Source organism: Orcinus orca, chromosome 7 (assembly GCF_937001465.1).
Source record: "Orcinus orca chromosome 7, mOrcOrc1.1, whole genome shotgun sequence".
Classification (NCBI taxonomy): Eukaryota; Metazoa; Chordata; class Mammalia; order Artiodactyla; family Delphinidae; genus Orcinus; species Orcinus orca.
In genome coordinates this window covers 99449488-99465182 of record NC_064565.1, presented here as the reverse complement: position 1 = coordinate 99465182, position 15695 = coordinate 99449488, and the positions used below count along the sequence as shown (strand labels likewise).

Sequence of the window (15695 nt, the reverse complement as noted above, 5' to 3'; positions counted from 1 at the left end):
GGGAATCTAAAGTGAAGACTAAGACACCAAATCCATTCTAGTAGGGGACACAGACACATAAATGATACCAGCACAATATTCCATGACCGAGGTATACAGTGGACACTAAGAGAGCACACAGGAGGGGCATCCACCCAAGGCTGGTGGAAGGGAGAGAGGACGGGTAAGGAGGCTGAAAGAGCCTCCTGGATGTGATCCTTGGGTGAACCTTAAAGAATGAGTAGGCAGAATGGGAGAAAATACTTGCAAACGAAGCAACTGATAAAGGATTAACCTCCAAAATATACAAGCAGCTCACGGAGCTCAATACCAAAACACCAAACAACCCAATCCAAAAATGGGCAGAAGACCTCAACAGACATTTCTCCAAAGAAGACATACAGAGTGCCAACAAACACATGAAACGATGTTCGACATCACTAATCATCAGAGAAATGCAAATCAAAACCACAATGGTCATTATCAAAAAAATCTACAAACAATACATGCCGGAGAGGATGTGGAGAAAAGGGAACCTTCCTGCACTGTTGGTGGGAATGTAAATTGATAGAGCCACTTTGGAGAACAGTATGGAGTTTCCTTAAAAAAACTGAAAATAGAACTACCACATGACCCAGCAATCCCACCACTGGCCAAATACCCTGAGAAAACCATAATTCAAAAAGATACATGTGGGCTTCCCTGGTGGTGCAGTGGTTAAGAATCCGCCTGCCAATGCAGGGGACACGGGTTCAAGCCCTGGTCCAGGAAGATCCCACAAGCCACGGAGCAACTAAGCCCGTGCGCCACAACTGAGCCTGCTCTCTAGAGCCTGTGAGCCACAACTACTGAGCCCGCATGCCACAACTACTGAAGCCCTCATGCCTAGAGCCCGTGCTCTGCAATAAGAGAAGCCACCGCAATGAGAAGGCTGCGCACTGCAACGAAAGAGTAGCCTCCCTCGCCGCCAACTAGAGAAAGCCCACACACAGCAACGAAGACCCAACACAGCCAAAAATAAATAACTAAATAAATTTATTTTTTTAAAAAAAGGTACATGTACCACAATGTTCATTGCAGCACTATTTACAATAACCAGGACATGGAAGCAGCCTAAGTGTCCATCGACAGATGAATGGATAAAGAAGATGTGGCACATATATACAATGGAATATTACTCAGCCATAAAAAGGAACGAAATTGAGTTATTTGTAACGAAGTAGATGGACCTAGAGTCTGTCATACAGAGTGAAGTAAGTCAGAAAGAGAAAAAGAAATACCATATGCTAACACACATATATGGACTCTAAAAAACGGTACTGATGAACCTAGTGGCAGGGCAGGAATAAAGATGAAGACGTAGAGAATGGACTTGAGGACATGGTCGGAGCGGGGGGAAGCTGGGATGAAGTGAGAAAGTAGCACTGACATATATACACTACCAAATATAGAATAGATGGCTAGTGGGAAGCTGCCGCATAGCACAGGCAGATCAGCTCGGTGCTTCGTGACGACCTAGAGGGGTGGGATAGGGAGGGTGGGAGGAAGGCTCAAAAAGGAGGGGATATGGGGATATATGTATACATATAGCTGATTCACTTTGTTGTACAGCAGAAACTAACACAACATATAAAGCAATATGCTCCAATAAAGATGTTAAAAAAAAGAATGAGTAGGAGTCGGTCATGTGAACAAGGGCAGTTTTAGGCAGAGGAAACCACATAAATACAGACACCTGATCACTGGCTAGCAATCATGTATGTAGGGGACTAAGGAAATAGGGCAAACGTAAACTAAAAGTAAAATGGATACATGTAAAGTTCTGTATTTGGCAACCAAGGTTTAACTGAATTGGGTTGGAGGAGACCTGAACAAATAGCAGTCAATTTCAGGGTGGATTATAAAATGACATTATAAAATGTCACCAGTACGACATGGCTACAGGAGTACATTCCCCACACCTACCCCATTCCATCCTCCAAAATATTTTCAGTCCTATCAATGGTGTAGTAAATTTAAGGAAGGAAAAGACAGGTTTTATGGTTTAAAAAAAAACAAAACTAAACTAGATCCCAGGAGACCTGCGATCCAGTCCCACCTTTATCACCAAGTAGCTAAATTCTTGGGCATGTAACTTAAATTCACTGTTAATTTGTGGAGGCAGGAAGCAGTTGTTGGACTAGATGAGATCTAAGGTATTTTCCAGAGTTAACATTCTTTGACATTGACTGACAGTCTCACCTGTGCTTTGTACTGATCAGACCACACTTAACAAACGGTGAGCAGTTCTGATCATCACATCTTATGAGAAACACTAATTACAACTGAACATGAAATGAGCAGATTAGAGAAGGATCTGGAGAATACGTGACCTAAGGAACAGGTGGGAAAAACTGGTTATTTGAACCAGACGAGAAGATTTAGAGGAACCTGACTGTTATCCTCTAATAGTTGACAGCTGTGTTATAAAAAGCTCCACGAGATAATAGGATCAACAGATGGAAGCTATAGAGATTGATCTGACACCATATTAAGGGAGAAAAAATAATATTTAGACGTAATAAATGAAAGAACTACTGTTTTCTGAACCAATGATCTCCTGAGCCTAAAACTGTTTGAAAAACCTAGATGAGCTCCTATCAGGGACGTTATAGATGATCTCTAATTTGGTTACATCTCAGGCAAGGCAAAACACGGAAAGGAAAGACTATTTAAGTTTTCCCCTAGTTTACAAAGAATTAAACATAATGCATTAATATTAAGAGAGTTCTAGATTATAAATAGTATGTTTGGAGAAAGGGTGGTAAAAAACTACAAAATTCCTTTGAGAATAAAATTTACATCCCATAGTTTCAATGCTCTGAGCATAAGAACCTTTAAAAAGTTAAGAGTCCCCAAATACGCTGCTGCACCCATTTAATATATGTTCATAAAAGCTACTTTTATGAACAAAAAACTCTAAATCAGAGGACTAAAGGTCCTTTGCCAGGAATCAGGTATCCAAAAAATGGCATCAAAGGGTTTCACAGTATGGAAGTTCTTATCTGGAAGCAGAAGAATGGTCTACGTAATACCGCAAGCTCCCTTCTGGTAGCAGGAAGAAAACCAGGAGAAAGAAATTGAGCAGCATGGCAACCCTTCATTTAAACACTGAAGCAATACAGGCTATTAGAATTCTGCTGCAAGTCCACCTGCCATAAACAGCTGCTTCATTAGTGCTGAAAGTTTTCAGCAGCTGAAAGGAATAAAGGAGGTGCGTGGCATATGTTCATAATCATTTTAATCAGCATTTCCCTATGGGGAGTGGAGAAGACTAGGGATCAGCTGCTCCAACTCCTATCTTGTTTATCTGTATACCAAATGCCTAATAAAGGGCCTAGTTTTGAATAGATGGATGGATAGACCGATGGATGGATGGATGAATGAATGAACAAGTCCTTGGAACACACCTCCCTCTAGAGACCCTTCAGAGACAACTACCACGCTCTGCCTATATTGAAAATGCCATTTTAAAAACTGATCATGTTATTAACCTGGGTCACTGAGGGTCATAGATTCCTAGCAAGAGAGACATTCTCCCGGACTCTGAAAGCTGAAAGCCTGTGTTCAAATTCAGATTCTACCACTTGTGGACTGGGTGACCTTGGGCTAATCACTTCACTTTCTTTAGGTCTCGTTTTTCTCACCTGTAAATTGGGGATAAAAGTTTTCAACTCATGGGCTTGTTGTGAAGATTAAATGAGACCGGAATAAAGCGTTAGATCAGTGCCTCACCAAAGTAAGCTTTCGCAATAAATGCGAAATATTAGATTATTATAGAGGTAATAAGACGTTTTACATTTCAAGTTATTTTACTCAATCCTTCTCTGAAGTTTTACAGGCCTCTGGGATTGGTTCGTTTCGTGGCTAACTTCCATTCTCACAGATTTTAAAAACCCAGATTCAGAAGTAATGGAGGAGTCGGGGGTAGGCTGGGATAGAGAGGTACGGAGGGGAGGTCCGAGTGGGATGGAAAGCAGGATGAGGACCGGCGGAGGGGAAGTGAGAAGATGGAAGGGCTGAGTAGGCGGCGGGGGTGGGGAGTGCGCGAGGCTCAAATTCCCGCCTTAAGACACCAAATCGCCAGCTTTTCTCACAGCGCAACCCTCGACCCCGGCCCTACTGATCCAGCCCACCACCGGGATCTCTCTTCCTCACTCCTTGGCACCGCCATGATCCCATGATTCCTGCTTCCCGGCACAGGCAAGGCCCAAGCCTACAGATGTTCCTACCTTCTTCCCCGACCGCGCCATGTTGACATTCCGCAAGCGCCTTGGTCGCCTCTTCCGAGCGGGAACCTGCGGCGCCGAAGCTCAGTTCCGCCGGACGCGGAGCTGGAGGGCCGCAGGAAGAGCCGCTTTCCGTTGAGGCCGGAAGGGGCGGGGAAACTGTACGTCGACGTTCTGAGCATGCGCAGAGCGCCTGCGTTTCTCCCCTTGTTGAGGAACTGTGTGGTCTTCGGGCTTCCCAAATCGCTAGAGTTAGGAATCATTTCTCCGAAAGATTCATTCCCCTTTTCTCACACTGAGAATAATGCCTACAGCGTTTTATGTCAGATATCTGGAGTTAGATTTCCCTGAATATGAGCATGAATCCAAAAAGTCACTTAACTTCCCTAAAATTCTGTTTCTTCTTCTAAAAATAATGAAAGACGACAGATGCGATGACCTTAGATCCAACTCCTGAAGGAAAAGTAGTTTTCCAGGCAATCAAAAGTGGAAAGAAGATTCTTCCTTGGAAAGGAGATGGGATGTAAAAAGGCCTGGAGGCATGAAACACCGTCTGCTAACGATCTCCCAATACTTCGAAGCGTCGCTAGCTTGGAAAGGAAGAAGTGAAGTTTAATTCCAGAAAACGAATCTAGGGAGATGTTCTAGAAATGGCAGCTATCAATTTCGGTGCCTGACCGTCGCTCCACCCCCTTTCAAAGGAAACTGTCCAGCCTGCAGCCCTTGACTCTTTGAGGGAGGCAGGTCCAAGTTGAACCTTACACAGAAAAGGCTCTTTTCTGCACCAAATGACCCACAAGCTGAGAGCTGACTGGACGAAGGGTCTGGGAACCTGCAAAGTGTCTGCCAGCCTAGAACATTAAGTCCAATCAGCTTCTGTCCCTCTTGAAAATCAGACCTGGGTAAAGCAGGCCTGCAGCTGGAAAGATGTGGAGGGGCCATGAGGAGGGAGGGGTCTTGAGGGAGCCTACGTTATAAACACACTGAAGCCAGGAGAGTCAGACACTTTCAGACGGTGCTTTCAGAGCCTAGAGGGTTCATCTAGTTTTCGAGTCAAGGAGTTCTTTTAAGGCTGAAATATTATTTTTAAAGTATTTTTCATATGACAGGTAAATAGAATTACTGGAGACTCACCATGGTGAAGGCAATGTCTATGCTTTATGCCCATGATTTTATCTTGTGTTTAGTCTCTATTTCCTTCCCTTTTTTTTTCTTCCTCTTGTACTTTCTCTGTCCCCTCCCCCCTCTCTTTCTCACACTACACACCCTCCAATACAGATTTGCTTCCTGGGAAAAATTTTTTAAATTCTAGTGCATGTGCTTGTTTGCATCTCTCCACTGTCCTTATAGAAGTCTTTAGGATCATACACTTCCAGACAGCTAGGCAGCGATGGTGTTGAGAATGGATATGGACTTTAAGCACTGCTTCTCCTGGCAAAGGGCCTCCATTAATCAAGGGTGAGGGACAAACATTACCAATGTGACAGTGTAAATGGCGACTCCCTTCTTCCTCCACAACGAAAGGATTCTGACTTTTTTGGTTCCATTTCAGCCTGTCAGTTCAGGATCGGTTTAGCTTTGTGTGATACGGAATTAGGTGGAAAGGGTAAAGATAAGAGGTGATGGGCTATGGCTAGTAGAGGAGAAGGGGCATTTTGGACAGAAAGAGAAGTGCATGGGAGCCACTGTGGCCTATGAGGGAAATGGATGAAATAAGAAAAGGAAAATCATTATTTGGATGGCCCCCAATAGCCATGCCTCCCAGCATCCACATCCTTATATAGTCCCTTTCCCTTGAATCTGGGCTGGCTTTAGGACCTGCTTAAAATGCAATAAAATGTGGTGGAAGTGACACTGGGCCAGTTTTGGACCAAAGCTTTCAGAGTACCTGGCAGATTTGGTTTTTGCACTCTGGTGGGAGCCAGATACCATATATAAAGACTGACTACCATAAGACTACATGCTACGAAAGCCCGACCTAGCCGTGTGGGAAGCCACACTGTTCGGAGGAGCACTATTAGGGGTTATGTGTTTGTGTCCTCTCCAAATTCATATGTTGAGGCCCTAACCCCCACTGTGATGGTATGTGGAAATGGGGCCTCTGGGAGGTACTTAGAGTTAGTAGAGGTCATGAGAGTGGGGCCTTTATGATGGGATTAGTGCCATTATAAAGAGAGCTAGTGTGCTTGCACTGACTCCCCGCTCACCAACCCCACCAGCCATTTGCACAAAGAAGAGGTCATATGAATATGCAGAAGGCAGCCATCTGAAAACCAAGGGGAGAGCTCTCCTCAGGCTCAATTCAACCATGCTGGCACCCTGATCTCAAACTTGCAGCCTCCAGAAATATAAGAAAATTAATTTCTGTTGTTTAAGCCACCCAGTCTATGGTATTTGTTATGGCAGCCTTAGCAAACTGATACCAGCACTGAGCACCAATGCCCCAGGGGCCCACCCAGATGACAGCCAGCACCACTTTGGCAGAAATGCAAGTGAGGCCATCTTGGGAGTAGGTGCTGCATCCCCAAGGGAGCTGTCCCAGCATTAGAGAGATATTGAGTAGAGACCAGTCATCTCCATCAAGCTCTGCGCAAATCGCAGAATTACCAGCAAATAAGTCAAATGACGGTTATTTTAATCCAGTAAGTTTTACGTGTTATGCAACAAGAGATAACTGAAACAATAGGGATATTTTAAACTCTTGCTGTAGTGTAGAATATGCATTCCTTAAGAGTAGTTAACAAAAGCAAGTAAAGAATTTTATTTTGAAATTACAATTGAAGTTGCTGAAGTGTGTTTGAGTTTGATATTGCTCTGAGAGTGAACTACGTAAGTGATGAATTCGTGAACATTATACAAAATAAAAATGTGCAGGCTTTGTGTTCTGACAGAGGTGTAACAATGTTTATATGGGCAATTGGAAAAATTAGTTTAAAATCTTAATGTGGTACAAATATGAAATAAAAGTTTATATCCCAGAAAGATGTGAGTGGTGATGTACCATATTCTATGTGATTTTAAAATACCATTAAAAAAACATGTAAAATGCTTGTTAGAAATGATTAAAGAAGACAATTTCAATGATACAAATCTTATTTAACACTTTATGAAACAGACTGTTTCCATTCAAAGGACAACAAAATGAGACAAAGGCAGGAAGCTTTTACAGGATAGATAATAACGAATAAGGAAGAGAAAAATAGAAAATATCGGATTGGCTGCGGCCACGTAGTCAGCCTTGTTTGGAGCAAGAAGGAACAAGGAAAGAAGTATAGAGCCCGAGCTGCCTTGCTGTTTGGGGGTTGGCTGACTGGATATACAGTCGGCCCACCATATGCATGGGTTGGGCAACCGCAGGTTCAACCGACTGCAGATCAAATTCAACCCCTGGTTCATTGAATTTGAGGATGGAGAACACAGATATGGAGGGCTGGCTGTACTACCATTTCATGTAAGGCACTTGAGCATCCCTGTGGATTTTGGTCTCCACAGGGGTCCTAGAACCAATCCACCACTGATGCCAGGGACGATTGTACTACATTTCTGGTCCAGCAGAACATGTAAAGGGATGCAAAAGTGACCTAAGTTTTGGTTTGCTGATGTGGCACCTAGGCAGGAGTGGCTTCATCTTGGGCCTAGAAAGTATTTCAACAGGCTCATGTTAGTAATTAAATTAATCGAAGAGGGGAAATTTTCTTTTTTTTAAATTAATTTTTCTTGGAATATAGTTGCTTTACAATGTTGTGTTAGTTTCTACCGTACAGCAAAGTGAATCAGCATTATGTGTACACATATATCCCCTCTTTTTTGGATTTCCTTCCCATTTAGGTCACCACAGAGCATTGAGTAGAGTTCCCTGAGCTATACAGTAGGTTCTCATTAGTTATCTATTTTATGCATAGTATCAATAGTGTATATACGTCAACCCCAATCTCCCAATTCATCCCACCACCCCCCCTTTCCTCGTTGGTATCCATGTTTGTTCTCTATGTCTGTCTCTATTTCTGCTTTGCAAATATCATCTATACCATTCTTCTAGATTACACATATATGCGTTAATATGAGATATTTGTTTTTCTTTTACTTCACTCTGTATAACAGTCTCTAGGTCCATCCACATCTCTGCAAATGACCCAATTTCATTCCTTTTATGGCTGAGTAATATGCCATTGTATATATGTACCACATCTTCTTTATCCATTCCGCTATTGATGGACATTTAGGTTGCTTCCATGTCCTGGCTATTGTAAATAGTGCTGCAATGAACATTGGGGTGCATGTGTCTTTTTGAATTATGGTTTTCTCTGGATATATGCCCAGTAGTGGGATTGCTGGGTCATATGGTAGTTCTATTTTTCGTTTTTTTATTTTATTTATTTATTTATTTATTTTTCGTTTTTTGAGGAAACTCCATATTGTTCTCCATAGTGGCTGCACCAATTTACATTCAAGGAGGGTAAAATTTCTGATGTTGGCCACTAATCATTTGCAACACTGTAAAACTTAAGCCCTAGGTGGCCCGGTATCAATGACACAATGAAACTTTCAAGTCATCTAAAATTAGTTCTTCTTAAGATTTAGAACCTTGTTTCATTAGAAATCATGGATAACAGGGGTTTTGGTCCCCTTGGACTTGAAATGAAGGGCGCTGCCTAATGTCGATGGACAAGATGGCTTGGGAACCTTGGCATCATCATACTGGATCAGATATGGTTTACCAAGCTCAGAATATTATGGCTGCAGAGCAATTGGAAAGCATAGTCCTCCTTCCTGATATTCACCATGAAGAGTAGGTAACTATGAGCTAACAGAATGTTCAAGTATGGCATTTAACTCTCTAATTTCTCCTCTAAAATTCTCTACGTATTTGCTGACAGCAAGGATGAGATTGCTTTAGGTCTGTTTGGTTAAGTTTTCCTTCCTCAGGTCTAGGCTTTTACATACCTCTCTGAGCCCTTTTGAAATGATTTTATTTTATGAGCCTATTTCTTCCACTAGGTGGCGAGCCCAATTAGGGTGAGGGTTACATCAACTTCACCTAGGTATCCCATGCTCCTTACCCTGACCCCACCCTCCTTCATTCTGCCAGGGACATCTTATCCTTGTCCTAATCATGACTGTTTTTCGCCTTGGCCATTTGTTTCCTTAACCCCCGAAAAAAAGGTGACAAATGTGGCTGCAACTTCCTAATGTAAGCTTAGGTAAATCTGTGATCTGTGGGGAAAATCCAGCTAAACAGAATCCTCATAAACTGGTGGTCTATGGGAAGAGTCAAGACGTAAGGACCCATGTTAAGATCATTATACATATATAAAATAGTCACCACGCTCAACCTTTTCTGAAAACTGTAGCGTTCAAAGCAATTTTAGAGAAACTCAAAGACAAAGTGAGCAAACGTTAATCTGATTTTATTTTTATTTTCTTTGTCTTCATTTCAATTGTTTATATCTCTGTAAAAGCACCAGAGAGCACCAACATTATCTTCAAACATGTTGGACACAGTTGTTGTTTTTCTCAAACTAATAATAGTTATTTTTAAAAAGGAGGGGTTTCCTCTGAAGGTGGAGTACAGCACCGTGCATCAGGCAAATGTCCTGGCCTTCTGTGGGACAGCATTGCTTGACCCATCTGGTTTGATTCACAGCAGTTCTTTCAACAGCTTCTTCCTGAGACATGAACCATGAATAGGGCACCAGCTATTCTCATAAGGACTCAAACCTCCAAAATCTGCTTGACCTCTTAGGATTTGATTTTTTTGCAATTGGAAAGAGACCCTCAGGAATATTTTTTGAAAGTTCAGAATCTATTGATCTGGACCCATCTGGTTTACACCCTCAGTGTCCATGAAGACCCAAGCTTTTCAGCACAGCAAAGACTGTGTTTGCTGTGAGAAGAAAGTTCTGAGTGAGGGAGGCTCTGAGTGAGTTTTGACAAACCACACAAAGCTAACTGTCTTCTTGTGCTTGGGGCTGCTGACCTTGCTGGGGGAAAGTCTGACAGATGCAATGCCTCCCTTTGCAGTCTTTCATCTGTACATTAAACTAAACATCACCACACAGGCCCACCTTCACTACCGGGAAGAAAGCTATGCTACTATGATATAATTGTATTCAACTATTCACTCTTCCTTTCTAAAAAACCTGAAACCACATGGCATTATAGATATTTAATTGCAACATACATGAGTTGCTAATATCTACGTGTGGTTTATGCATAGTATATGTAGCTAGTATCTATGTATAAATTCTCTGTGTAATATTTAGGCTTAAATAAATAAATAAATACATACATAAATAAAACTGTACTCACAGTTTTGGATCTGAATGTATTTAAATAATTACTGTGAGCCAGAGATTCTTACTTGCCTACCAAAATAGCCATTATTTCCTTGTCTCTTAAATTAGCAGAACCCAAACATTTAGAATATAGCTGCCCGGCCAAAAGACTACATTTCCCAGCCTTTCTTGATTGTGAGGTCATGTGACTACCGTCTGGCCAATGAGATACAAGAAGCGTTGAGGGGGCCTTCTGAGAAGCCGCCTTAGCCTAGGAGGGTGTATGTGCTCTTCGTTGCCCTTTCCTCTGTTCTATCCGAAACAGGGATGTGATGACTGGAGATGTAGTCAGCACTGGGTGTTGAGGATAAAGGCAGTGAGGGTTGGTGAATAAAAAAAGCCTGGGATTCTGATGACTTCATCAATTTCCCTGATGGTCTGCCTCCAGACTTCTTCTATACAGGAAAGAAACAGACCTCTATCTTGTTTAAACTACTGATATTTGGATTTTAATTATATTTAATATATAAATCAAAATCTAAGTGATACACACATATCTTTACATTCTGCTACACTGTTGCAGCCTGCTTCTTAAATATTTCACTCCATCCCTATCTATTATCTTATTGGTGGACTTGGGTCTCCCGTGAGCCTCCTTATTCTCCCTGTCACATTTAGTCACATCTCCCCTGGGTTCCAGGCACCAGGAACACCTCCAAGCTCCTGAACTGACACACACCTGAGCTCCCTTGTCTCAGAAAAATGGTCATCTTAGGTCAAGGAATGAAGAAGAGTTTATCCACTGGATGGACTATCTGGGCACAGATTGCTTTTCTGTTTTCTGCCCTCCTGGAAACCAACAAGATGGTAGAACAGATCACTGTGGGCTAAAATTTTCCAGAAGAACTGTGTACGGGGGAAGGCGGGGGAGGAATAATTTAAAGAAGGAATATTCTGAAATTGGAAGATGATATACAGGCTACTGAGACCACAGAATCAAGTAAGTTGTTGGGAGTTTAGACAGTGGATGTTTCTACCTCCTGGGTGGCATCCTTGTTGGACAGATTGCCTGAGATATTGTCAGATTCAAGCAGCTCCACAATGCTGTAGGGAGAACAGTCTTCCAGACCCAGCTTGCTGCATAGCCAGCCACAGAAGCCTTTCTCCATGTCCCGGGCAGCTTGCCACCATGCTCCCCAGGACCATGAGAGCTGGACCACGGCAGCATAGAGGCCCAGGGAAGAGGCCATGGCCATGATGAGCAATGGATAGAAGAGAATGAGGCAGGGGCAACATGAGATCTTGTGCCAGAAGGTCCTCTCCTCGTTGTACACAAGAAAGATATTGTACCAGGTGATGGTGCCATAGTAGAAAGAGACCACGAAGGAGAGGATGAAAACCACAGGCAGGCAGACCAGCGTCCAGAGGACCACGTGGGGCCCACGGTCTGCTCCCAGCTGGCAGGCCTTTCTGCCTTCAGATGCCATTTCCCTTGAAGACACTTTAGGCTTGGTGAGTTCCTGTAGCTCCTTCTCTGTCAACGTGACATGGATATCCACCATCTGCCCCTTTTTCTTCCCTCGGGTGATGGTCCCAGTTAATGTGACATAGCGGCTGTCCACAGGCATGTTCCACATACCTGCAGGGCATAAAAAGGGGAAAGTCAAGATCAGAAGAGTAGACATTTCATCAGAGCGTCATCCTCTGAGACTGGAGCTGAGTACAAGAATGTCCATTATTATAGCCCCTGACACGGTACACCCTGACATGGTATGAAATCAGTGTTTCCACGATGGACTGAATGGGTCTCCCTCAGGGGAGGGGTTAGTACTCCCATGGTAAACTCTCACATCAGGGCCCTGAAGCAGGTTAAACTTGTTTCTCATTCTCTCTCCAATTTTCTGGGCCTCTATCATGTCTGTGATATGGAGGGGAGTGAGGAACTCTACCACAGACGCCACTTCATAGTGACCTTATTTCTAGTTTACAAGTGCTGTGAAAATACTGTTTCTGAGTATCAGCTACTGTGTGTAAAGGTGGTGCTGTGTGTGTGTTATACTGATGAGCAGCCCACCCCTCTTCTCTCCTCATTCCTAACCCCATGCTTCTCTGAGAGGGTCCTCCTCATATGCTGGTGGACATCCCAGCCTTCATATCCAAATTCTGTACACACACAGGCACCACACATACACACGCACAACATACACACATTCCCCAACAAAAATACACCAGCATCATCACCAGCATCACCACCAGCATCACTACCACCAGCATCACCATCATCACCACCACCACCACCACCACCACCAGCATCAACAGCATCACCACCACCAGCATCACCATCACCACCACCACCACCAGCATCACCATCATCACCACCACCATCATCACCATCACCACCACCATCATCACCATCACCACCACCAGCATCACCACCACCACCAGCGTCACCACCACCACCACCACCAGCATCACCATCACCACCACCAGCATCACCACCACCACCAGCATCACCATCATCACCACCACCAGCATCACCATCACCACCACCATCATCACCATCACCACCACCACCAGCGTCACCACCACCACCACCACCACCAGCATCACCACCACCAGCATCACCATCATCACCACCACCAGCATCACCGCCACTACCACCAGCGTTACCACCACCACCACCACCAAGATCACCACCACCAGCATCACCATCGTCACCACCACCAGCATCACCATCGTCACCACCACTACCATCACCACCATCACCACCACCCTCACCAGACAGCCACTCTTTGGCCATCCCAGCAGTGAGACTACAGGTAGTGAAACAGCAAAGTCCACAGTCCTTAGTATGTGAAGTGTAGTCTAGAAGTGGAGGATGGGAGGAGGGTATAGGCTTTCGGTTGGCATGTCCCCCAGGCCCTGTGGACTCCTAGCCCCCTGGCTGGTAGATGGACAGAATGGGCCTGCCTCAAGAGCAAACGTCCCTTCCTCCGAGAGGCATCCCCAACCACGCAATCTTTCCCTCCACCCGCCTCCCTCACTTGCTCATCTTCCCATCACTGAGGTTTACTGTCTTTGGAACCCGTACCACTACCTGTAATTGTCTCTTATCTGCTGACTTTTTGCTGTCTGTCTTCCCCTGACTGGAAGGTAAACTGCATGAGGGCAGGGGCATTGCTCATCTTGTTCACCGTGGGCGTATGTCTTAGGGGTGACCATCGACACAGAGATCTACCTCATCCATCTATTGCTGTGTAGTGACACTTAATATGGACACTCCACAGTTTCCTTAAGAGCAACAAACATTCTTATACATGCTTCCTTACGCACATGGGCCTGAGGTAGATACTGAGAATTTCTTGGACATAGGCTATGCATATTTTGAATTTTAAATTTAATAGATATTGACAAATTTCCCTGAAGCGGATTCCTCTTCCACATGAGGTATACGAGAATATATCCATTTCCACACATTGATGTTATCATGTTTTACCCAATTTTTGGCCATCCTACATGTGAAGGATTACTATAACTCGTTGTTATAATTCGCATTTTCCTGATTATTATGAAAGTCAAATATTAGTTTCTTTATCTTACATGTATTAAATAGTTAGCATGGTTGTCTTGTATTACTATTTTTTGTGTATAAATCGGTCTCTTCCATTACACAAGGAGTTCCAAAAGGGCAGAGATCTCTTCTGTATCACCTAGAAGAGAACATAATAAATGCTCAACAAATACTATCGATTTGTTGAATGAAGACTGCAACACTGCGAGAAGAAATGTATCAATAAGAAGTACGTCAGTGAGCAAATGCCTGTCTGTCTTCTGGAGGATCCTCATTTGGTTTCCTTCCTGTGGCTTTAAGTAGGTGGCCCCAGAGAGACTTACCATCATCCACAGGATAGTCTAGGAAATCATCTCCCTCCTCCTCTTTAGGCTGATCTCCACCTTCTAATTCCCCAGGCTCCTCATCCAGTTTCTCACTCTCTGACCGGTAGATGATAATAGATTCTGGGCGGGACTCTTTCTTCTTCTTTTTCCTGCGACCCAGTGTGGATTCCCCATCAAGGGCCAGGGCAGCTGCCATGGCTTTCCTCAGAGAGCCCTGGTGGGGGCTTGGGAGCTGGCCCTGGCCTTCCACTGGTGCTGGCTCTTCCATCCTAGTCTTCAAATCTAGCTATTCCTTGTAAAGAGTCCAATTTGCTTGAGCAAACTCACGATCCACACATCACAGAGCTTCTTCCAGGATGGGGCTATGCAAAGACGTTCCAACGATGAGTTGCACTTGAAAGATAGGAAAGCAAAATCATCAACAGGGAATGAATAGGGTGAGATGGAGAGGGGTTTAGGAAGTGGTCCTCAACTTAGCAGAAGCCTTTGCCCCCCTTTATTTCTCATAAAAGTTTATTTTGGGAGTGCTATGGAAATACTTTTACAGGAGTGAATCATTGTTAATAAAATATTATTTGTGTTGCCATATTTTGTGTTGCATATATTATGCAAAACTCATCAATCTAGCTGGGGGATGCCAAGTATAAGGAAGTTGGGTGAGGAAGCCTTACAGACAGATTAAGGACCATTCTTCCTCTCACCATAGACGGAGATTGCTATGGCGGGCACCAGCACTCCAGGCTTCTGGCTATTGGGTCAGCCATTACAACTATACTCAAATGGTTGAACGCAACTTTGAACAAGCCATCCAACAATGGCACAACTCCACTAACCATGCCTTCTCTGATATTCTATAAAGACACTTGTCTCCTGGCTTCTTGTTGGCCCAAGATCCCAGAATGGCTGGGATCCGTACTATCACCTTCTGGGAGACCAGTGGAAAGAATGCACACTTTTCACACAACACTTTTCTCCTCTTTTGTTCTCCAGGTAAAAAGAGGTGGGAGAGAAGAGAGTCTATACAACATCTTTTAAGGAAGAAGCTGATCGGTCTGTGTTTTTGGTACATGGAGCCATTAAGAGGAACGGAATGTTTTGAGTGCTATTGCTAAAGAGGTGCCACTTAGCAAATACCCAGCCAGTTGCATTTAAACAGGTAGCTGCGGGACTTCCCTGGTGGTGTAGTGGTTAAGAATCTGCCTGCCAGTGCAGGGGACGTGGGTTTGATTCCTGGTCTGGGAAGATCCCACATGCCACGGAGCAACTAAGCCCATGC

The 15695-nt window shown here is 43.8% G+C and overlaps 2 protein-coding genes across 4 annotated transcripts in view; both read right to left on the bottom strand.

Moving 5' to 3' along the window:
* XRCC5 (X-ray repair cross complementing 5) overlaps positions 1-4374 on the bottom strand; it is a 96193-nt gene extending 91819 nt beyond the window's left edge. For 2 of the 3 annotated variants that reach the window (XM_033428018.2, XM_049711892.1), the window contains exon 1: positions 4251-4374. In XM_033428018.2, coding sequence (XP_033283909.1) covers positions 4251-4271 — 21 coding nt within the window. In that variant the 5' untranslated portion in view covers positions 4272-4374. The remainder of the gene's footprint in view (positions 1-4250) is intronic. The other variant, XM_004262743.4, reaches the window with a different exon arrangement.
* A 2954-nt stretch (positions 4375-7328) lies between these two features.
* TMEM169 (transmembrane protein 169) lies at positions 7329-14700 on the bottom strand. Its single transcript, XM_004262744.3, has 2 exons — positions 14417-14700; positions 7329-12161 (listed from the first exon to the last, which is right to left on the bottom strand). Exons 1-2 carry the CDS (start codon positions 14685-14687, stop codon positions 11539-11541), a joined length of 894 nt encoding a protein of 297 aa, XP_004262792.1. The 5' UTR covers positions 14688-14700; the 3' UTR covers positions 7329-11538.
* Positions 14701-15695: the final 995 nt, after the last annotated feature.

Coding starts and splice junctions, on each gene's coding strand:
- TMEM169 (XM_004262744.3), bottom strand. CDS start 14,687: ATGGAAGAGCCAGCACCAGTGGAAGGCCAGGGCCAGCTCCCAAGCCCC. Junction 12,162..14,416: donor AGACTATCCTGTGGATGATG/GTAAGTCTCTCT, acceptor TATGCCCTGCAG/GTATGTGGAACATGCCTGTG.